Here is a 22,005-nt window from a genome sequence, read left to right on the forward strand (position 1 = left end):
TAAAGGTTTCCTTGTCCACGTTCAAGTACAATACTGCCATCCAATGCTGACACAAGAGAAGTGCAGTTGTTTCAATGGCCGATTCTTTTACAGTAGATTTATTTCTGTCTTTTTAACCCAAAGTGTAAATTTATACGTTGCAATGACTTCCTTAAAGTAGAGCTATAAGCACTACACAAGGCCCTGCACTGTAAAAAAGTTGCACTATTTTATAAACTCCATTTAAAATATATGTAGAAGATTTCAATAATCAAAAGTTAATAAATAAAAGTTAAATGATAAATAAATGAAAATACCAAACCTGGTTGGGACCTATTTCAGTGTTTTTCACTGGTTATGGTAAGGTCTAGACTTGAAGATACTTTAAAAGATATGTATTATATGTTTTGTGCATTTTTCTTTTATTAAATTACCTTTATGATACGGCCACTTATCCTCAAATGGATGCTAATTATTTTTAGATAACTGTACTGAACGCTTCATATTTCTTCTCTGACCAATATAAAATGTATTGCTATTATGTGATGTAACAATAATAGTAATATAACTTAGACATAACTTTCTAATATCTAGATAGATTTTTAATTGTGTTTATTTTATTTGAGACTTGTTCTCGCAGATGGTTGTATTTCAGTAGTTTTACATGAAGGTGCTGTAATCACATTTGGCTTTTAACAAATCATCAAACTTAATAGTTCATTTAAACATTTTAAATATTACGCATTTGAAAAAAAAATTAATTAAAAGTGTTCATAATATTTAAGTCATAAGTTAGAACATTATTTATCGGTCGCTGTTTAACGCTTTCTTTAATTAGCTTTTCATAACATTTTGCCTTGTACAGTGGTTTAGTGCAACTGAGATCTTTTATGTGCTTTGCTTTATAAATTTAAAAGTATTTATTTTGAAGTGCTTTTTTGTAAACTTTTTCTTGATAGCAAATATGTAGATAAAAAATGTTTTCAATATGCGTGAAAGCAAGAAGACAGACATGCCGTATGTTGTGAATGACCAACGCATGAGGACGCCATTGGCCAATACAACAACAGATGTTATCGACGGACCAATCAACTGCGACGCCGATGAAACGCTATCCAATCAGTTTCCAGCTCTACGTTCTTCGTTTACGAGCGTTTGAGGGTGGGGCTGCTCTGCCGGAAAACAGCTTTCTTTTTTAACGCATTGAAATCTGTGGATCGGAGTTAAGCGGTGAGTAAGATTTGCAATGTTGATTTTTTTAAATCTGTGATTCGTTTTGACTCGCAAAATGAGACGGATTTTTTTTTTTATCCACAACGTGGTTATACGCGGTGCTCGTGGTGATGTTAGAGAGGATCAGAGCATATGCCGACTGTAACTGGTTTGACAGTGAAGGCAACATTAGCATACAGTAACTTGGTTGTTAGTTGGACAAAATGTCCTGCTATCTCTTGAAATTAGAGATACACTTAGGTTGGCGTAAGTATAAACCATCGCTCTTCCACTTGAATTGTTTTGGCTTCTCCATACATGGCTATTTTGTCACAGTAAATTGAGTTAGCTTCACTCAACAGACTTGACTTTAGCTGTTCGGTGACACGTTTGCTTTAAAATCTGTACATTAGCAGGGCTATCCTGCTTTTCCCTTGACAAATAACAATAGCGGGATGTATGTTATATCAGAGGCGGGAAGATTTAACGGGTTTCAGAAGTTTTGGAATCCTCATTAGCTTTACATTGATTTTTTGTTGTTTTTTTGTTATTCCCCAGATGTGTCTGCGGTATTAACTCACTAGCCAACACATCTGTGCTTTAATAGTGCCTTACACTCAAATCCACTCCTACTTGGAGGCACATTTGCCTATGATTTCACTGTGTAAGATAAAGCTCAGACTGAAGTCAGCTCATGCAATGCACAACTCAGTGATGATTAATTGCATCAGCATTACATGCAACCCTAATGGTTACTGTAAAGCATCAGCCTTGAACTGAGCACCAACAATCTGTTACAATCTAAATCTAAATTGACAGTTTGCAACATAAACAGAAGGCATCAGCCAGGCTCTTAGCATCGTTTGCTGTCTGAAGTTCTGGAGAACTTTATTGTGTTGCTTGCAGAAGTATTTATGCCCTTTGAAGCTTTTCACAGTTAAGTTTCTTCCGCAAACTGCAGCGGCTTTTATTGAGATTTTATGTGATGGACCACCACAATGTAGAATATAACAAATGAAATGGAATGAAAAGTATCTTCTTTAGACTTTAATGTTCAGCCCTCTTTAATCTGATACATCTGAAAGAAATCCAGTGTTACAAATTGGTTTCAGAAATGAGCTATTAATTAAAATGAGTCCAACTATGTGTAATTTAAACAGGATATACAGAGCTGCTCTGTAAAGGCTTTATAAGTCATTGTAGTTATTTCACATTAGAGGACAAACATCAAAAAAAAAAAAAAAAAAAAACACCAGAGAAGCGAGAAATCAAGATGTAGAGATGTTTAGAGCAGGGTTTGGTTGTAAAGCAATATTTCAAGAGAAGCAGCTTGTGGTATCTCTGAAGCTGCAGCATCAGCTGGGAGAATCTGTCAACAGGACAAGCAAAAGTTGCAACAAATATAGACTTTGAGGAAGAAGATGGTATGGTCAGATGAGACCAAAATGTGTTGTGTGTCAAAGAACTGACACTTCATTACCCTGAAAACACATTGGACAGAGTGGATTGGAAGATGAGTGGAGCTGAAGGCAGAGTAATCCCGGACTTGAGGAAAGGTTCACCTTTGAGCAGGATAACATCTCTAAACCATATAACCAGAGCTACAAAGGAATGGTTAAGCTCGAACATTGGCCTAGTCAAAGTTCATACCTAACTCTTTATAATCTGTAACAAAGCAGTCATTCTCCATCCAGTCTAAGTGACATTGAATTATTCTGCAAAAAGAAAAATAAATATTTAAGTTAGTCACTTCATAGTGTTAAATTGCAGATTTCAGTGGTGATAAATTAATAATGTAATAAACATTTGCCATGTGATTCACTAGTTAAAGCTGGATAAATCACTTCAGTAAAACAGCAACTAAACCAAACAGTACAGTTATTGACAAAATGTTTATCTAAGTCTAATCAGAATCTGGAATGTACACCCACAAAGAGAAAGCTGTACAAATGCTGCTTCAAAATAGTTTAAATGAAAAATACTTTCCAGATTAATTCAAAGTAAAGAAAAATACTTAAGCTCAGAATAGTTGACTACAAAGTGCTAAATTTAAAAAAGGTACAAACATTTTGCTAATTCATCTTCTTTAAGATGAATTGGCTGAATTGGGAAACCAAAGTCTTGGTTGTTTTTTCCAGGGTTATATTTTTCAGATGCTATGTTGAAGAATCATTGACTTACTAACCATAGCCTGATGGGGGCGCTGGAGTTTCAACTATATGCACAGACTGCTTGCCCAGACCTTTTGCTATATTGAACAATAATATTCAGGTCTGAGTTCAAACAAGTAAACAGCAATTACATGTATTTAATGGTGTGTTTAATCTAATTTGACAAGCGAAACAAAAAAAAAAACACACCAAGTTTACTCTTTTTGCGTTTGAATTTATTTAAATAAGGCACAGTATTTTTAAATGATTACATATCTGATAATGAAGCTAGCATGTGGATCTATTAAATGAAGTTAGAAAAAAATTAATGGGTAAAGAGCTTTAGGTTTTTGTGTCAGTTGACCTTTAAACTGAGGGGGATGCTTGATGGATTTTTGTATTGATCTCAAGATCAGGCTTTTCTTGAGGAAATGGCAAAAAGAAAAGCAGACGCAAGAAACCACGGCAGTAAAAACAAATAAGCGAAAATGCTGCACTTCATGGGTTTTGTTGGGTAGGTTATTAGCAGCTTGAAATACTTATGTCCTCCACAAAAAGAAAAGGAAAGGAAAGGAAAACAAAGGTCTTGTAAATCATTTATCATAAAATAAACTTTTCAGGCTAATCAGAGTGTTGCGGAACAATTAATTGGTCATTCTTGACTTCTCTTTTTCCATGAGGTATAAATATAACATGACACAGAAGCACGTTTCCATTAGCCACTCTTCAAAATGAGAAATACAAATGAACATGCATTGTAGATGTGTGCTGATTTTCACCATAGGAATCAGAAGAAAATGCCCTTATACAAAAAGTTTCTCAGATGTACGCTTTTAATTGTGTAATTACACAATTGTACATTATTAGTGACAGTGTAACAATTATATAAAGATATGTAACTTAGTCTAAACCCATATAAATATCACTACAACAATCAGATATGATTATGGAACCTGAAACAAATGTTTCTTTTAAGGCAATATTGTGCAGGCTTTTGTCAACATGCTGTTGATCACGACAATAGATCAGTATAGATTACTGGTTTAATCTTTATTAAATATATCACAGTTTATATATTTATAAATATAAATAACCTGATCCGAAAGGTTGTTTTTAAGTCAAGCATCGTATCAGCTGCTGTTAGAAAACAATGAGAGGTTGTTTTCGCACAAAATATTTTAATAAACACGCTCTAAATTTAGTTGTAATTTACTATTGTCCTACTTTGCTGATTTCTTTACAGGATAACACAACAACCTGATATAAGCTGGGTAATTAGTACGGCTGTCTGCTAATATTATTTAAAGCATTTACTGATGATCATTTTTTGACAGAATCCCAGTGTTTTAAATGCCCCCCTGTATGGCAAGTCGTCAACATGCACGATGAATCGGTTTTGAAACCATCAACACAGACAGAGTGGTGCACTGACATAGCAACCAGCCCCGTTGGTCACGTGGTGCAGGTTGCGACGGCGTCATCATCAGGGCAGAGATTTGTGAGGAATAAGCAGAAGCAGGGAGCTGTGGAGGTGCGCCGCTTTCATAGCTGTTTGCATCGTTCCTGTTTTTTTTTTCTTCCCCCCCACCCCCTCTCCAACCCGACCAGAGAGCACGAACAGAGTATCTGTTCAACATTTTAGAAACCCAAATGCCCGGTCCCACCCAAGCCCTTTCCCCAAATGGAGAGAATAACAACGACATCGAACAGGACAACGGAACCAACATCATTCCTTACAGGAAAAATACCGTGCGGGGAGAGCGCGCCTACAGGTAAACCAGTGTAATGCCGCTTTTATGTCACGTTACGACCTGGGGGGGAGAAAAAGGTCATGAAAAAACACGCACTGAGTAAAGCCTTGAAACGCATGTTGTGTTCTGGCCTCCTCCTCGGCGTCGCTTCTTGCTTTGCAGCGATCCGTTATGTTTTTTTTCCTCCTCCGAATGTCAAATCCTGTTAGCTCAGACTGGGACTGTGACGCAAATCACTCTGAAATCACCCTAAAACCACAGATCCCGGCCACGCTACGCATGCCAAAACCGTTGCACGAAGCAACGGTTGGTTAAATGGCTCAGTGTGCGTTGGGGCGAGGACATTTTTATTCATTTTTCATCGGGAGGGTTGACACGGAGCGGCTTTTGAATCAAGCGGCTATGCTGAGAGAAGCTGCTGCTAGAACATCCCCATCGTGACATGACAGTCCGCTGCGGACGATCGGTCTCTGCTGCTGTGACAAAAGGGCATTTGGTGTCTCTGATTAACGCATAGAGTCACATGTAAAGAGATGACTGCCGCCGCGTTAAGATCCAGGCATCAGTCCAGACCTGGTTAGCCCCGCAAGGCTAACAAAGCATGCTAACAGCAACGCATACATCCGCTTTGTTGACATGAGATGGGCTGGCCCAGTTTCCTTCCTGCCTTCGGCCTAAGAGAATCATTGAGAGGACCCTCTCCTCATTCACAGCTTAATATCACGGCGTGCATCTTGTTCTCTGCGTGTGGAGAATGATTATTAACTGTATTAATATGTTATGACGCTCTGTTCCGCGATCAGAGGATCGTGTTAATGCTTCTGACTTCTCGCCGCATGAAATGGTTCCTTGCACAGGGATTTAGGGGGGGGGGAGATCAAACCTCATTTGCAATGTAGAGATGACTGAAACGCAAAATCTTGTTGGCAGGGAACCAAAAAACACAACAATGGAGTACGATAAATTTACAAATCAGGGTTTTTGCAATTAGGAGAGGTATGAACCAGATATGTGTTTTTATGTGTGTGGTTAATTTTTCATCCCTAATATTTGCATACTTCTGATCTGAATGTTCTAAGTTCTGTCTCAAAACCAAAGAATTGTTTTTCTACTTCCGGATCAATTAAAAACTCTACCGTTTAAACAATAAAATGTTCATTGTAAATTAAAACAATGATTTCACATGAACAGGACAAAATTAGAGAGCTGAATCCCTCAGCATCACTGACAGTCCAGCAGGTCATGGTACAATGTATCATTCATAACACCCAGATTTAATAATAATAGAAAAAAAACATTACAGCACATCTTATTTACCCTGAAAGAGTTTGTATATTGTGATATCAACATTTCCCAATTTTTAACAAGCACACACAAGTTGGTAGGAAAAATTCCCAATGTTAGTGGGAATTTATATATATAATTTATATATGAATTTGATTAACTGCTTGCAATGTTGTTTTCCGTCAGAATGAACAAATTGTCTTTCTAGCTCCTACGTAGCCCAATTCAACACTTTTTTGTGATTTATGATATAAATTAGTCTTTGAGACAGACTGAGCAATATCATTACAGCGCCAGAATACGTTTTTATGATTCCGTTTGGACCTGTAGAACCACTGGAGCTCTTTTAAAACCACTTTGCTCTTTTGACACTCATCCATAGTTCAGTTCAAAGGACATTCCTTAGTTGTTGAGCTATCTGCTGAATTTCTGAGCACTGATTGGGCGTCATTTGGACAGTTTGCTTAACTGCCTCATCTGTAGGTTAAGGATCAAAGTTTCAGTTTGCAGACGTGTAGATGGTTCATTGTCACCTTTCAATCTCTTCGGCCTCAATTAGTAGGTTTGGCAACCAGATTTGGAATATCACAATCTAATCTCATGTAAAAACAACAATAAGATAAAACAAATAAACAAAAAAAACAATGGAGTGATACTAGCAGACGTATCTGCAACTGGCAAGAAAATCTGTATCGATTTGTAGAACTTCTGTGTCCTTTGATACCCAGAAGAGGACGTTTTCTATGGATTTTCACTTAAAAGCTTTAGAAATTTCAGGATATGCAGTGTACCATTCTTAACCTGGCTGAAGTTATTGTAACAGTAACTACATTGACAAATGAAAGATTATTGAAATTGGGATTTTTACACTGATGTGATGAGTCAACATAAGCTAAAATTAGATTCTCAATCCATGATGCCCCTGAAGTAAAACCACCATAGCTATATTCATGCAGAGTAATCGAATTGCTTTTATTTAGTTATTAAAATTAATGAGCAGTATTCTTTTTTTAAAACATGTTATTAAATGTTTTTATTCTGACACTATCCTTCTCAGCTGTTATCACATACCTAAAATGGTCTTTTTACGCATGGAGAAGAAAAAGACGGTTGACAAGTAATGTACAGCAACACGTGAGGGAGGGGTAGAGCTGAGCAACTCTAACCTCCATGAATTTGGAGAAAACTCATATTATTTGTCTGCCGTCTCATTAAAAGCTTGACACTGTAGGAGAGGCATCAATAAGGCTGTTTGGGTGTTTGAAAGTGTTGCTTTTGCAACTGACCCATTGTCGAGATCCTAAAAGTTAGCCTGGAGTTTCTTGTGACATCAGAGAATCAAAACATTAAATACTCTCTCACAGACTAAGTGGAAACTTCACATATTGATACAGTTTAATATCATTTTAAGCTAATCATTACAGGCTTATCAAGCTTTCTTAAGATTTTGAACACGGGGAAGTAAACACCCGTCACTTTGCGTTTGTCAGTTAATGTTTTTCTCCTTTCTGTTTCAGCTGGGGGATGGCGGTCAACGTATATTCTACCTCAATAACCCAGGAGACTATGAGCAGGCATGACATTATTGCCTGGGTCAACGATATTCTCTGCCTAAACTACACAAAAGTGGAGCAGCTCTCGTCAGGTACGAACAGGCAGCGTCCGAGGCGCTGTTTGATATGGGAAGCGTGTTCTGCAGATTACGTCTGTTCTTTGTAATGCATTGATGGCTCTAAATCCTTTTCTGTTTAAGATAGCAGTTCTATACCAACCTGTGGAAACATGCTCACCTCTTTCTTGCCGAGAATTGTCTAAAAATAAACCTGAAGCCCGCTGCCTTGTCCCGCTGTGGCCGAGTAATCCAATTTCAATCAGTCACTTCCTTCACAAACACACACACATACACTCTAACCCTTTTCTTCAGATGGAGGCTAATTGGTTGATTACTTCTTATGTGCTTCCTAATTAGGCTTAGATTAGACTTGGCCTACATTGTGTGGGATCCCCTCATTTTTTTTCCCCAAGTAGATGATATAAAAAATATCTGTAATTTGACCTGTAATATTAGAATTTACAGAATTTTGCATTGTTATTCCTTCTCTAGGGGCTGCCTATTGCCAGTTCATGGATCTGCTCTTCCCTGGCTGCATTAGTCTTAAAAAGGTCAAATTTCAAGCTAAATTGGAACATGAATACATTCACAATTTCAAACTCCTGCAGGCTTCCTTCAAAAGGATGAATGTGGACAAGGTGAGTCTCCCAAATGGGGCTTTATTCAAATCACACGCCTTCTCATTCTAACACACGCTTAACTTTCAATTTCTACTTCTTAGATTATTCCAGTGGAGAAACTAGTTAAAGGCAGATTTCAGGACAACTTGGATTTCATCCAGTGGTTTAAGAAGTTCTTTGATGCCAACTATGATGGTAAAGAGTACGACCCGGTGGAAGCCAGGCAGGGTCAGGATGCCATTCCCCCGCCTGATCCTGGTGAGCAAATCTTCAACTTGCCTAAGAAGTCTCACCATGCAGCCAGCTCCCCCACGGCAGGTAAGCTTCAGCTAACAATTATTAAGAAAATTAATAATTATTAAAGTTTAGTCAACTTGAATCCACTCCACCATCCACTCTCTGTCTGAACTGAAACTTTTTGAGTTTTCATTTGTGTTTGACAATGAATAGAAACTGTTTGAACTTCAATGATTTAAATCAAAATCGGCCTTTTCTGATTTTCTGTCAATGTTACAAACACCTGTTGATGTGCTACAGGAGCTTCAAGGTTGAGCTCCACTACTCCCAAGGCTTCAACGCCAACATCCAGACCCTCTTCAGCCAAAAAGATACCTGCAACTGTATCGACTCCTGCCAAAGGAGAGAAAGAACTGGAAGTGCAGGTCACTCATCTTACTGAGCAGGTAAGCCTTAACTCACACTCCCAATTTTAGTTTGTTTACGTTCACGTTCCCAGGTCATCATAAAAGGAGGCCATACAATATTTATCATTTCCACTAGTCACTCTGTCCTCTATTCTTTAGAAGAAACTGCTCTAAAGAATAATGAAGCAGAGTTTGCTGGGATGCAGAAATGAAAAGTTTGTACTTTTCTGGTATTTAATAATTCTCTACATTAACTAAATCCACCCTAATATATAGGGGTAGTATTTGAAAGCTTATGCAATTTCAGTTTGTGACAAAAATAGGACATCTTTGTTCTCCAATCGTCACATCAATAGGCCTGTGGCGATAAACGATAAATCAATTAATCGCACAATAAATTAAAACTATTGACCTCATTTTAATTATCGGCTATATCGTTTCTTCCTGTCTTTTTCTCTTACTGTTGATGACACTGAATGAAAAAAGGCTCAACTCCGGTGCTCTCCACTGACCCTCCCTTCCTTATTTCCTTATGTCGCCGGTTGTCGGCCCATTATCAAAACCTGAGAGGCATATTAGCCGACAGAAATCCTCAGGAATAACGGTTCGATCGAACCGAGTGGTGTCCAACAACGGACACAAAATAATAAGTCCAGTTCACTCATTTTGAAACCAGGCATTAATCAATTCCTTGATACAATCTACCTGCAATGCATGTAGCTACTGTCAGGCCTGACTGAATGAAAATCATCGCAAGCTATTTGTGTCACGTTAACGAAGAACAGCTGAAAAGTTACCAAGTTTTCTGGTAGAAATTTCGCTTCAACTCCTCCCCGAGTTATTTATGTTTTCTTTGCACGAAATGTTGAATAAACATTCATGTTTCCACATATCATCTCCGATGTCTGCTGGACTTTGGGTTGCACCGTGTCAGCTGTTCAGGATTCCCTCCGTGTTTCCCCTCAGAAAGCGTGGAGGGTGATCCGCGCTTTCTGATTGGCTACCAACATTCAACAGGCTGCGTTACGCTCTCAGTCTGAGTAAATCCTTGATTTAGATCGGAGAGGCCACGACAATCTACCATAACACACAACACAAGTGACAATCTCACAACGAGTAACGTCTAAGATTGTCGTTCGGGATAAAAAATCCTGTAGTTTGAACTTTTGCATCAGGCAGTCGGATTCTTCTCTATTTAAATCTAATGATTACTGAAGGGCAATATATTATACAGACTTTATAATCTGCACTCTTTTGGTTGAATGCAGTATTTATTTCCACTTGAGCTTTATGTTGTTTAGTTTTTATTCAAGTACATTTATTGTTAATGGAGACTGAGGATTTATTTTATTTTTGGTTTTGGTTGTTGTATTTATTTTGTTATCAGTCCCAGTGTTAAGTGTTCTTTTGAAAGTAAAGTGTATCTATCTTTGGCAGGAAATTGCATGTATTATTACATAATTTCCATTAAATCAGTATAAAAAGGTCTTCAAACAATATTATCGTTTATCGCAATAATTTTTTGAGACAATTAATCGCCCAGCAAAATCTGTTATTGTGACAGGCCTACACATCAAGAGCTTCATCTCCTCTGAGATTAGGCCAAGCTTTGCCTCACAACATTGTGTTTTTTTTTTCTTGCTGGTTTGAGCACATAAAGATTTGATTCATTATGATCCTTCTTCTTCTTCTTCTTGTTATTATTATTATTATTATTATTATACTATGTTCCAAGATGAAGATTTGGACATTTGGTTGTTTTGGAAACAGCTTTCACTTTCAGTTTGTCTTGTCACTTGTGTTTTTGTTTTTGCTTCCTCATTAAAAATTTCCTTCAACAGTTCTGTTTTGTTTTCAGGTGAACACATTAAAGTTGGCACTGGAAGGGGTTGAAAAGGAGCGAGACTACTACTTCAGCAAGCTGCGGGAAGTGGAGATGCTTTGCCAGGAACAGGGTGAAGAAAACAGCCCGTTTGTGGATCGGCTAATGGAGGTCCTATATGCTTCGGACGAACAGGTCAGCTTCAATATCCAGAATTTCTTTTTGGGCATATTTTCTTTCTCCTGTTTTAATGTCTGTAGGAGCTGATTGTTGGGCTGATTGCTGTGAATAGGTGGTTTCCACACTTTGTTTTTTCATCTTCAACTTTTAATGGACAAAAAATGCAGTACATGTGGATGTTTTTACATTTAAAAAAATAGAATTAACATAATTTATCTTTGATTTAACCTGTCACATATTAATTTTAGCATTTTAACCAACACCATTTTATTTTTTGACTTTCTGACTAAACATAAACCCATTCAAATATCAAAATCAGGACACTTAACTCCTTTTTGGATGCTAGACAGCTTCAAATTTAGGTTGAAATGGACCTGTAGTCTTAAAATGTTCTTAAAGCAAAACTTGTAGTTTGTAGTTTTGAGTCCATCTTAATAGTTATGAAATCTGATGAAAGTTATTTCCAATTTGGACGCGATAAGAAGTCTTTGTGTACGTTTATGATCACATGAGCTTCCCTTAAACCGATACTCAGCTTCAGCGTCTCTTTCTTTTAGGACCGAGGGGATCTGGCTGAGGGTGACGGGCAGGAAGTGGACCAACAAGCCCACGAGGTGACATCACAAGATCCGCAGGAAGAACAAGATGAATACTAACTGCCATCATCCCTCACCGCAGTTAAAAATCCTCTTTTTATTATGTGAGAACTGTCAAGGATTTTTAATTTCTCCTCACTGTTTTTATTTTTTTTGTTCTCTCCAAGAATGAGCACATGAAGCAACCTTCTGGATTAAAAAATACCATCACAGGGGTTTTTTTTTTTTTTTTTTTTTTTTTGTATCTCTGCTCACTGTTTGGTGTTTTTGTGACTCTTTGGTGAACTGCTGTGGCAGGTTTGTGCCCATGACCTCCATTAGCAGACAAGCTCAGACCATCACAGAAGTTTTCACAGACTGTGTGGGTGGAAAGTAGTTTTGACTCCTGCAGTAGATGTGATAAAATGCTGAAGTTTAGGCAGGTAACCGTAACCTGTCATTGCAAGTGTTAAACTCTACACTTTTATTATTGTTATTTTTTATTTCTGTGTCATTCTGCATATCAATATTAATCACAAGAATGCAATAAGCAAAGCCCTGGAAGGGCTCGTAGTAGCTCTTATTTAACCTCCTCTCATGTGTTGCACTGACATTGACTCTGTTCTGGACAATCTGTCCATAGATCCTCACCGTATTTATTATTATTATTATTATTAAGCCTTAGAAATAGAGCAAAAATCTGCATTGCATCCTCATGAAGGAGGACTATCCTGTTACGGAGTTATGAATAAAATGTAGTAAAATGCCAACTTGTGACTATTTCACAGCTGACCTCCCAATTACAGGTTTTTAGATAATCAGTACGTCGAACAATGTGTCAATGGAGCAGAACAGCTAGACTTCACTAGTCTTATGATAAAGCAGCCTTTTTTAGGTTCTCAATCTCAGCACTCTGTTTGTATTTTTAGATTTTTTTCTTTTTTAAACCACAGGTCTTAGCGAGATGAGTCGGTTCACTGAGCAGGTTGCCTCGTAATATTCCAGTAAGTACATTGTGTACCCTTTCTTAATATTGCATTTACAAATATTGAGCTGAACAGCGCATCACAATGCTTTAGTTATATAATATTGTGTAAATGAAAAAGGAATGTAAACATGTACTGTCAATAGTTAATGAATGGTAAATGTTTTTTTTCTTCCATGTCCCATTCCTTATGCATTCCCCCAAAAATGTGTTGCATGTTTGCATTTCATTTGTGAATAACTTGACCTGCTTTTTACATATTTAATAAAAAAACAGATATGTTAAGTGAGCTTTTGTATGTTTAACTTGCTGTTTGAAAGATATTACGATTCGAGTGGATGTGCTGTAATAAAATTACATTTTGAGTCCACAGTAGACGCGTCCTGTAACTATAAATGAACAGTGACTCACTGAAGTAACTTCATTTATTTGTTTGACGGAGTACTGAACTGTTTTTTTCACATCATCCTACACACATCATCTGCAGAGTAAAATAAGAGGTGGCAGCATCATGCTGTGGGAGGAAGGCTTTTCTTCAACATGGACAGGGAAGGTGGTTGGAGCTAAATACTGGGCAAAGTTATAGCTTAAATTGAATGTTTTATATGAATGTTTTATATGAAAGGATAGTCATATTTTTTAAATGCCAAGACTGAAACCCATTTGATAAATTAAGGCAAGGCTTAAAAACTTCTGAGAATGCCCCAAACTTTCAGTATCTGAAGCTGTAATTGTAGCAAAATATGCTACAATTACACATTTGTAGTGTATTAGGGGGATTGAACAAATTCACAAGATTTTAAAAATCTATTTGTAAAAAAACATCAACTCAAGCAAGAAAAACAAGAAGCATAAGGAGCAAAACGTGGATTTAATGTGTTCTGTTTGCAGGATTCCCATAGAGTTAAAGAAACATTTCTGGAGAAATTCTCCCAATAGTCATAAAAGTGTTGCGTTTACGTCCTCCTGTTTTATGGAGTTGCAGTTTAGCGAAACTAAAGCACATACATAGAGCCATATCAAATCTGACTTATATCGATGAAAAAAGTAGACTCGTTATTTTCCAGTGTCCAGAAATGAATAAATGAAAACCCTTAACTTAGTACAGTAAAGGGATTTCGTGACTAACAGGACGTGATTGTGCAACTACCTCGCATGGATAACCCGCCCGCCCGCTCGCCTCCGGGACTCGCTGCTAAAGAAATGAAGCATATCAACTACTGTTAAGCTAACCACCAGTAGTGGTTCTTTCAGTTCGCTTTCTTTGCACACATGTCCGGCTACTAACACCGAGAACTTGCTTGAAACGGGTTAAACACCCTTATTGTTTAAAGACACCCACAGCCGGAAGCATTACTAAGTTGGAAGTTTGCATGTTTTTGTTTCCATGTCTTCTCAGAAGGTAAGAAGGCTGCTAACTAGCTTGTTAGCCGAGTTCGCGATACTTCACTTGCTTTAGCAACCCAGGCTATCCGGCTGGCTCCTAAAGACTTCTGACAGGCGTTTACCTGCCCACCACGTAGTGACCTGAGCAGAGTTGCATTATTCTAGTTATTAATTAAACTCAGATGATTTACCTTCTACACGACTTAAGTTAAATCAAAGAAAATCTGCATTGTTAACGACTCTTTTGATCTCTTTGTCAGCGTAAAAGGCTCTCCAAAGACAGAAAGTGTCTTTTGTTTCCGGCGGATGCTGTTGAAAGTGGTCGTCAAAAAAGGGAGAGGGAAACTCCATCACTTCTATCCTCCAGAAGTTGGGCAACATGCGGGGACAGTTTTTTGGGCACCCCGGTGACAAAGCTTCCCACTGTCTATAACGTGGCTACACTGTATACCTGTGATCGTCCTGGTGGTTGTAATAGTTTTTGCTTTCATTGCAGAATCTTCAGTCAGGAAAAAAGCTGCCTGTCAAAAGGAAGTTGGCTCAGACTCCTGCTTTAGGTAATATTAGGAGACATAAACATTTTTGTTTAATGTCTGTATTCTACAGTGTGTTTTCTGACAGAGGCTCTCAAATTCAATGCTAAGCAAGCCGGGTACAAAACAAAACTTCTTTCCCTGCAACTTTTTTTTTTTTTTTAGCTATTTCCAGGCAGTATAATTTGCCAGAACTGTTTAAGGCTTATCTACATACATTTTGGAAAATTCCTTTCTGGCTATTTTTCTTTGTGTAAATATTAGAAGCCCTCCTGAGACTTTTAAGATCGGATATCCTCCTGTCAGTTTGAATGGATTTGGGTAGTTTTTTCAGCTCTTTTGCAGCATGTTTGCTGCTATGTATCTATTTTTTGCATGTCTGCTTGTTAAACAGTGTTTTTTTTTTAGTCCTGACATCAATTTCTTCTTTATGTTTTTGGTTTCTCAGTGCAGAGCTGTGCTCCCAGCCATGATGAGGACCCGTTGGATATCGCCTGGAGTTCCAGTGAAACTGAGCCGTCTGATGATGAGAGTCGGGTGCGGCACAAGTCCAAAGTTGCTTTGCAACAGAGGCCGCGACCTCCCATGCCAAGAAGACCTAATGCTCTGATTCAGTCTTATACCACTGCTCTGAGCGTGCTCACTCGTGAGAAAGGTATAGAATAATGTCTGCCCAGACCATGTTTTTTTCATGTGTCATGCTCCAACACACAAACTCTTCCCTTTCACTTGTACTTAATGGCTCCTTAACAGTTCTTTCACATGCTACTTTATATTTTCTAGTTAGAAATACAGTGTTTGAAATTGTTAACACTGCTGGTACATGTTGTATTAAAGGTGTTTTGGAAACCTGTACTCCCCTTTTGAAACACCTGATTTCTCAAGCAAAATGAGCAGCAAACCTGTTGGGCGGTCTTGGCAATTAGTGTTGCTTTATCAAGCACCCACTAGACGTACAAAAACTTTCCACATGTCATGTGATTGTGTTGACAAAATAAAGAATCACTTTTTCGTTATTGTTTCAACAATTGGAATATTTTTCAAAAGATTTAGCATCGACATTGAGAGTCTGTCTAATCTCCTGAAGAACACGCTGAATATCATTATCATGAGTTAAACTAATCCATATGTGAAGTAATGTGGAATGCTTGCTGAACCATTCTTTTAATATGTTGGGCCTAATGAATCTTGAAATTATCATTTTAGGGAGGTGAGGGGGGGGGGGGCAACTAAAAAAGAAAGCCAATTCAGCAATAAATTAGTGGACCGCTTATTTTTTGACCTCTTTTTTTTAAATTTTTTTATCTTGACCTGGCAAACTGGAGCAAACAAAGATCACAGTACTGACTAAAAGTTTGAGTCACACAGTCGGTAGAAGGAGTTCCACTTGTGCGTAATGTCAGTATAAAAACTGGAGCTGCACTGATTACAGTATTTTGGCCGATCATCGATCTTTAAAATGAAAGAGCTGCCGATTTCAGTTTTGGCCTTTCAGCTTTTTGTCTAAAAAGTCTCTAAATATAAAAGGCTTAACATTGATAACAATGCGCATATGTATTACACAACACACATTTAACATTTTTACTAAAAATAAATAACCTTACTATCTACCTTCAATGTTAAAATGATTTCTGACTCTGTGTTGGTCCGTCACATAAAATCCCCATAAAATACACTTGTAGCTCTTCTTTCTATGGAGGACCTCTGTTGTCTTTAACCAGATTATTAAAAGACCTGTTGGACAGTTCAACTTAGTCATTGTAGTTTCGCCAGTCATCTTTGTTTTTGTCTTGAAAACCAATTATTTGACATGCCTAAATAGGAAGCATATTCTCACTGCCAAAGGAGATGTTATGAAAAAGTTAGCTTGAGGAAAAATGATATTTGCACCAAGCCAGGTGAAATAGCTAATTGCATTCATAGGCATGTATTTTCCTAATTAAATATCTCATGTCTTTTACTTGTTTATCTAAATCCAAATGATCCTTTTAATGCAAGTAGCACACAACACTGTTGTTTTCTCAAATTTTCTCAGTCATCTAGCATGCTTACTTACTAGACCTTTGTTCCTTGATAGCACCACTGCATTCACTGATAAAGATTTTAAGATACTGTTTGCACCATTTAAAAGTGCTGAATCTTTCTTTTTGTCTGTCTTCAGATGATCTTCCTGTTATAGAAACAGACAGTGATCTGGATCAGTCCGAGGAAGATGATGGAAAGGACAGCGGGCAGCAAATTTCAGACTGTGGGTCGGAGTCTGCTGATGAAAACACAAATGTTGCTCCTCTCGATTCTGAACATGTGAGATTACTGTACTTCTGTTAATGACCTTCAAAATTAACATTGTATAAAAGGTGAAGTTTGTTTTCCTCACAGGTTCAGCTATGCACATAAATCCACTTCAGTGAAAGCTCAATGTTTGAACACAAACTGATTATTCTTTAAAGTTGTAATTTTGTGAAGAGACACTAGATGGAGCTAGAGCTCTACTTTATATTCCTTTAGGTATTTCATTCAGGGTATCATCCACAACATGACGTAAAATTTAGATAACTATTGCATACTGATGCTTACTGACTATACTACAGCTAATGATAGAAGTTACATCGTAGTTGTTGCTGATAATCACCATGAAGGTTTGCATTGAGCTTTACTGACAGTTAAAGGTTAACAAGAGCTCATATTTCAGAGTAAAAGAATAATTGTGCTGTTTTGGTTCAGTTCAAGTCTTTTTATTAGTCCTGTTTTTATGGATTTCCTCACTAGTGATTGTATGTTCAGATGTTATATCACTAGGTGGAGTTTTTACTCTTCCTAGATGACCCGAAAGCTTTAGTGTTGACAACCTGGAATCATGTTATGTTCTGTCAAAGTTTATCAGCTGAGATAGCAAAAAACCCCTCCCGCTTAAATGCAAGGCATTTTGGGATTTTGAACACATTCAAAGCAGCTATTATGGGTAAATAGTTCCTTTTCCACAGAAGAAAAGTGTAACATTTATTAATCTGAGGGTTGAATATTAAAATATTTGTCTTTACATTAATGGTTTTTAATATAACCATTAAGCTACTGAACTGCAAAAATAGATTTTCAGCAATATTAAGTGTCCCCCTTAGTATGAGTCATAGCATTTTGTTTGTTTTTATTTGTCCTACTATAAAAATCAGTCATGTTATTTTTGATGACACCCTTTATTGATGTCTTAAAATCACTTCAGACTTTTTTCCTCTTTCCTTAATTGCTTAAATCCTATTTGAAAAGCATAGAATTTTGAAAAAAAAAACAACAAAAAAACCTTGTTGCCATATTCTGTCTCTGTATAGTTGAAGATTTAGACTGGCTCGTCTTTCTCAGAAATCATTCACAGGAAATGTTTGTTAAAGGCTGGGCTGGCATGGAGAGAATGCATAAGGAGTGGAGAGGGTTTGGGCTCAGGTTCAAGCAAACACTCAGTTTTATCTTTTATTAATTTTAGGCCAATTTAGTATTTGGTTTGGAATGGTTGGATGAAGTACTGCATTTTTGTGGTTTGCTAAGTTAAGTTTTTAAAAATATCTTCACAGTGATTGCTAGATTAGCCACTTTGGTTTTGCTGGAAACAAACAAACAAACTAACACATGTAGTCAGTAAGTTGTGCAGAAATGTCTGCGTTTAGAGGTCGCATGTTAAGAGGAAGCCTGTTGACAGATTAACATCGCTCCCGCAGACCTTAGCTACTTCCTCTCGTCACAATTTTCATTTGCTGCCATCAGCTTTATGGGGTCAAAAAGATTTAAGATCACCTAACAGGAGGTTTGTGGTTAGAACATGGAATCTTTGAGGAAGCTTTCAAGTTTCTGCATTTAGTAATGTTAGCAAGTTAAAAGACCCATATTAGTTGATGAGAACAGTTTATTCTAGATTGAGTAAATATTGACTTGATTTTCTCCAGCATTATGCACAAGTTGACATGTTCTTTAGAAATAAACCTCCTTGTGCGCTTCAAAACTGTAAATCAAGCCAGATCCGGCAGGATGCGAAGCGGGAAGATCCCAACAGAGGGCAAAGTTTATTACGCCTGATAAATGCCTGGCTGACTCAGTCAGAGCTCGCCTGTCAGACTCAGTGTTATTGTATTTGCCGCTGAAAGTGGACAGGCGGAGCCAGGCAGGCGACTTTGCATGTGAAGGGAATTTTACGAGTGAGGCCACTTCCCAGATCAAGCGTGTTGCTCGTTCTGACTCCTTAAAGCACCGCGCACAAAGAGGTCAAAAACCTCCAATTCCATCCTAGCAAGAGCAAGACTACAAGTGTAGTTTTACTACTGTTTGTTCTCGGCGGCGGGGGGAGAAGCTTGCAAATGGATGGGGCTTTGCTACGCTGTACGCTTACAATGCTTCAGTGCTGGGTGAAAACATTTTTGAGCCCAGGCCAGGAACATAGTGTTCCTTTTTCCCTGTGGCTGGTTAGAGTGTGACGTCTGCTGGCATTTTGCCTACCAGGGTCAAGTTGATTCAAATAAGAGTACAGATTGACTGACATAGCCTGGTATGCTGGTCTTGTCTGCACATGACAGGAACTCAGGTTCTTGTGGATTTTTCCATGTGAACAGATTTCTCCAGGTGTACTCAGCAGTGATACAGCAGAAAAGTTTGTTTTCTTATGGATTTATCAGTCAGTATACCATATCCACCTCGTCTTTATTTTAGCACATTTTCTCATTTCAGTGTTGTTAATTTGTTAATAGCTGAGTCAGGTCATTATCACCTTTTAACTTCATGTCATTTTTTGTTATGCTGACTCATTAAAAAATTCACATCCTGTACTTTGTTCTTAGATGAAAGAGCTAGAGATCTCAGGTTATGAATCTGATGGAGATGATCTTGGCTGCACGGTGACATCTAGCAAACTGGACTCCGACGTCTTTTCTCTCCAATCTGGAGAGGGCAGCAAAAGGTCTGTCCATGACTGGCTGAGATCTGCGCAGGCAATGCTGCAGACGCCTCAGAAACCAATGGACAGGCAGTTCAAAACACCTGAAGACTCTACCAAAAAGAAAAGAAAGTTTACAAGGTGTGAATTGTGTGTTTTCTTTTTATATGTGCAGAACAATCTACAATAGTTTTTATGTCTTACGTGAAAACTGATTTGGCACAATTTCAGGCAACATAATTTTCAAGAAATCAACGTTTCTGAAATGGAAATTTTTTTGTTGAATTTTACACATTACCACTACAAACTTTAACGTATATTTGTGTAATCAACACAAAATGCATCATTGTGAAGTGGAAAAAAAAGTTAATGTTTGTTTTGCGTTGTTTTGGTTTGAAAGCAAAACCAAGCGGTGTGTATTTGATGCCACTATATCTTGAGGTCTGTGGGATGAGCCTCTATTAGCTTTGCACATCTATGCACTGAACTTTTGTCTCATTTCTCTTTGCATACCACCTCAAGCTCATTCAGATTTGGTTAATGACTTCTGTGAATATCAGTTTTTAAGCGTTGCCACGGTTTGTTATTTTAATTAGGTCTGAACTTTGGTAGAACCGTTTGGATACATGAATATGCTCAGATGTAGACCGCTCCATTTAGCTTTGGATATATTTTCAGGTCAGGTTTGCTGTTTTGCAGGAAGATGAGAATTTTTAACAGAAAGTTGATTTTGTGTTGTTGTTGACCCAGCATTGCCCTCCATCAGTTGTGACACCTCCTCCCCCTCTCATAGCACAGGGCTGCCACAGCAGCATAGTTTATGGACATAGTTTATACACAGTGCTTCACATCCGTTTTTCCTTCTAGGCCAAAAAGATCAGCTGTGGTCTCAGCAAGCAGAACACCTTCTACCACAGGTTTGCTGTGTCATCTACATGACTTGTGGTATTCAACAAGATGTCAGTTTTATTTCATTGCTTTCGTCAACAATGGCTTTTTGCTTACAATTTTTAAAGCCAGATTTCTGACAACTATTCCTCTTTTTAGAAAAGTAGCCGTCTACTTTTTATTTTACCTAAGAAGTGTATCCTGTATCTCCTCCAGAGTTCCTTTGGGCCTCTTGGCAGCTTCATTGATTAATGCTCTATTAGTCATCCTGTCGAATTTAGGTGAGCAGCCATGTGTTGGTAGGTTTACAGTTGTGCCATACTCTTTTTGCAAAGAGCTCTGCAAACTATTCAAAGCTTGGTATACAGTTTAATAACCTTATGCATCTTTAAACTACTTTACATTTTCTTTGACCTGTCTGCCATGTTCCTTGGTTGCTCACTAATGTTTCTGTACAAACCTTCACAGAGCTACTTTGAAGGTAGCTAACACTAGTAGTCTTATTACTACTAGTAAGACTTCAGCGGTTTGTAGGTTGGACTAGATTTTTTTAGGGGTGTGAAAGTAAAGAGAGCTTGATACAATTTAGATTTTGTAATATATCATTAAAATGATAAACAACGCATCATTTTTTTTCTTCCACTTCACAATTGGAATCTAATTTGTGTTAATTTATCTCACATAATCACTAATAACATGCAACAAAGTTTAGGGTTTTAGCCTGGAAGAATTAGGAAAATGTTAAATATGTATAAATATCTTAACTACAAAAATATATTATCTCCTTAAATGAAGCAATTTGCTGTATAAACTCCTACAGTGTATTGCTTCATCATACGAACAAGCAAATTTAACAAAGAAAGGCGAGACGTGTTGCTTTCTGCCAGGTGACAGTCAAACTTTGATTGCAATGTTTCCACTGCAGAAGGGATGATGAAAGGGACACCTGGTGTCATCATGTGGGTGCTAAATGTCGTTTAAGCCCAACAATCTGACAGATGGCTATCTGCAGGCTTGTTGCCTACATCAGAAAGGCTTTATTTCTCTTTGAAACAAACAGATCTGCTCAAGCATTGGTTAGGTCATATGTTCTGTGTGAGTTTATCACATTACATCATCTCCCCATGTGTGTGTGTTTGCTCCACAGTGGAGGTCTGGCAGAGAGGCTGAACCGACTTCAGTGCAGGCAGAGGTCAGCTATCAGTTTCTGGAGGCACAAGTCCATCTCTGACACATCAGTAGCAGCAGCCACAACAGGTGAACCGCGTCACACAGACCTACTCTGTGAGGTAGATCCCATCAGCATGTTCCACATATATGTAACCGAATCACTGTTTAAGTTTTACACCGAACTGATTCATGAGTGGGATGAAACCCATATCTAAGCGGGTGTTTTTTTTTTTCGTTAACTGCTCTTCTTTTTCCTTCTTCAAACATGTGTTAGTATGGAGGGGCCGCTGAAAGGAAGT

General features: G+C 37.8%; 2 protein-coding genes across 3 annotated transcripts in view; both read left to right on the forward strand.

The window, feature by feature from the left end:
• Nucleotides 1–1,121: 1,121 nt before the first annotated feature.
• On the forward strand, nucleotides 1,122–13,182 carry mapre2 (microtubule-associated protein, RP/EB family, member 2). 2 transcript variants are annotated; one of them, XM_055033651.1, is made up of 7 exons: nucleotides 1,122–1,209; nucleotides 7,894–8,021; nucleotides 8,481–8,626; nucleotides 8,710–8,926; nucleotides 9,146–9,291; nucleotides 11,111–11,269; nucleotides 11,812–13,182. In XM_055033651.1, the coding sequence occupies exons 2-7, from the start codon at nucleotides 7,901–7,903 to the stop codon at nucleotides 11,908–11,910; spliced, it is 888 nt and encodes a 295-aa protein (XP_054889626.1). In that variant the 5' UTR covers nucleotides 1,122–1,209; nucleotides 7,894–7,900; the 3' UTR covers nucleotides 11,911–13,182. The 2 variants fall into 2 exon arrangements, with proteins under 2 accessions (XP_054889626.1, XP_054889625.1); XM_055033650.1 differs by lacking the exon at nucleotides 1,122–1,209 and adding an exon at nucleotides 4,780–5,113.
• An 849-nt stretch (nucleotides 13,183–14,031) lies between these two features.
• spidr (scaffold protein involved in DNA repair) overlaps nucleotides 14,032–22,005 on the forward strand; it is a 42,073-nt gene continuing 34,099 nt past the window's right edge. The window contains exons 1-7 of the mRNA XM_055032808.1: nucleotides 14,032–14,216; nucleotides 14,461–14,607; nucleotides 14,697–14,757; nucleotides 15,182–15,388; nucleotides 16,895–17,037; nucleotides 19,554–19,789; nucleotides 21,684–21,793. Coding sequence (XP_054888783.1) covers nucleotides 14,202–14,216; nucleotides 14,461–14,607; nucleotides 14,697–14,757; nucleotides 15,182–15,388; nucleotides 16,895–17,037; nucleotides 19,554–19,789; nucleotides 21,684–21,793 — 919 coding nt within the window. The 5' untranslated portion in view covers nucleotides 14,032–14,201. The remainder of the gene's footprint in view (nucleotides 14,217–14,460; nucleotides 14,608–14,696; nucleotides 14,758–15,181; nucleotides 15,389–16,894; nucleotides 17,038–19,553; nucleotides 19,790–21,683; nucleotides 21,794–22,005) is intronic.

Source organism: Poeciliopsis prolifica, unplaced genomic scaffold (assembly GCF_027474105.1).
Source record: "Poeciliopsis prolifica strain line A6 unplaced genomic scaffold, Auburn_PproV2 SCAFFOLD008, whole genome shotgun sequence".
NCBI lineage: Eukaryota > Metazoa > Chordata > Actinopteri > Cyprinodontiformes > Poeciliidae > Poeciliopsis > Poeciliopsis prolifica.

Bases quoted from the DNA above. Each gene is read 5' to 3' on its own strand.
- mapre2 (XM_055033650.1), top strand. From the start codon at position 4,992: ATGCCCGGTCCCACCCAAGCCCTTTCCCCAAATGGAGAGAATAACAAC. The intron at 8,927-9,145 runs GTAAGCTTCAGC...GATGTGCTACAG, and splicing joins AGCCAGCTCCCCCACGGCAG to GAGCTTCAAGGTTGAGCTCC. The intron at 11,270-11,811 runs GTCAGCTTCAAT...TCTTTCTTTTAG, and splicing joins TATATGCTTCGGACGAACAG to GACCGAGGGGATCTGGCTGA.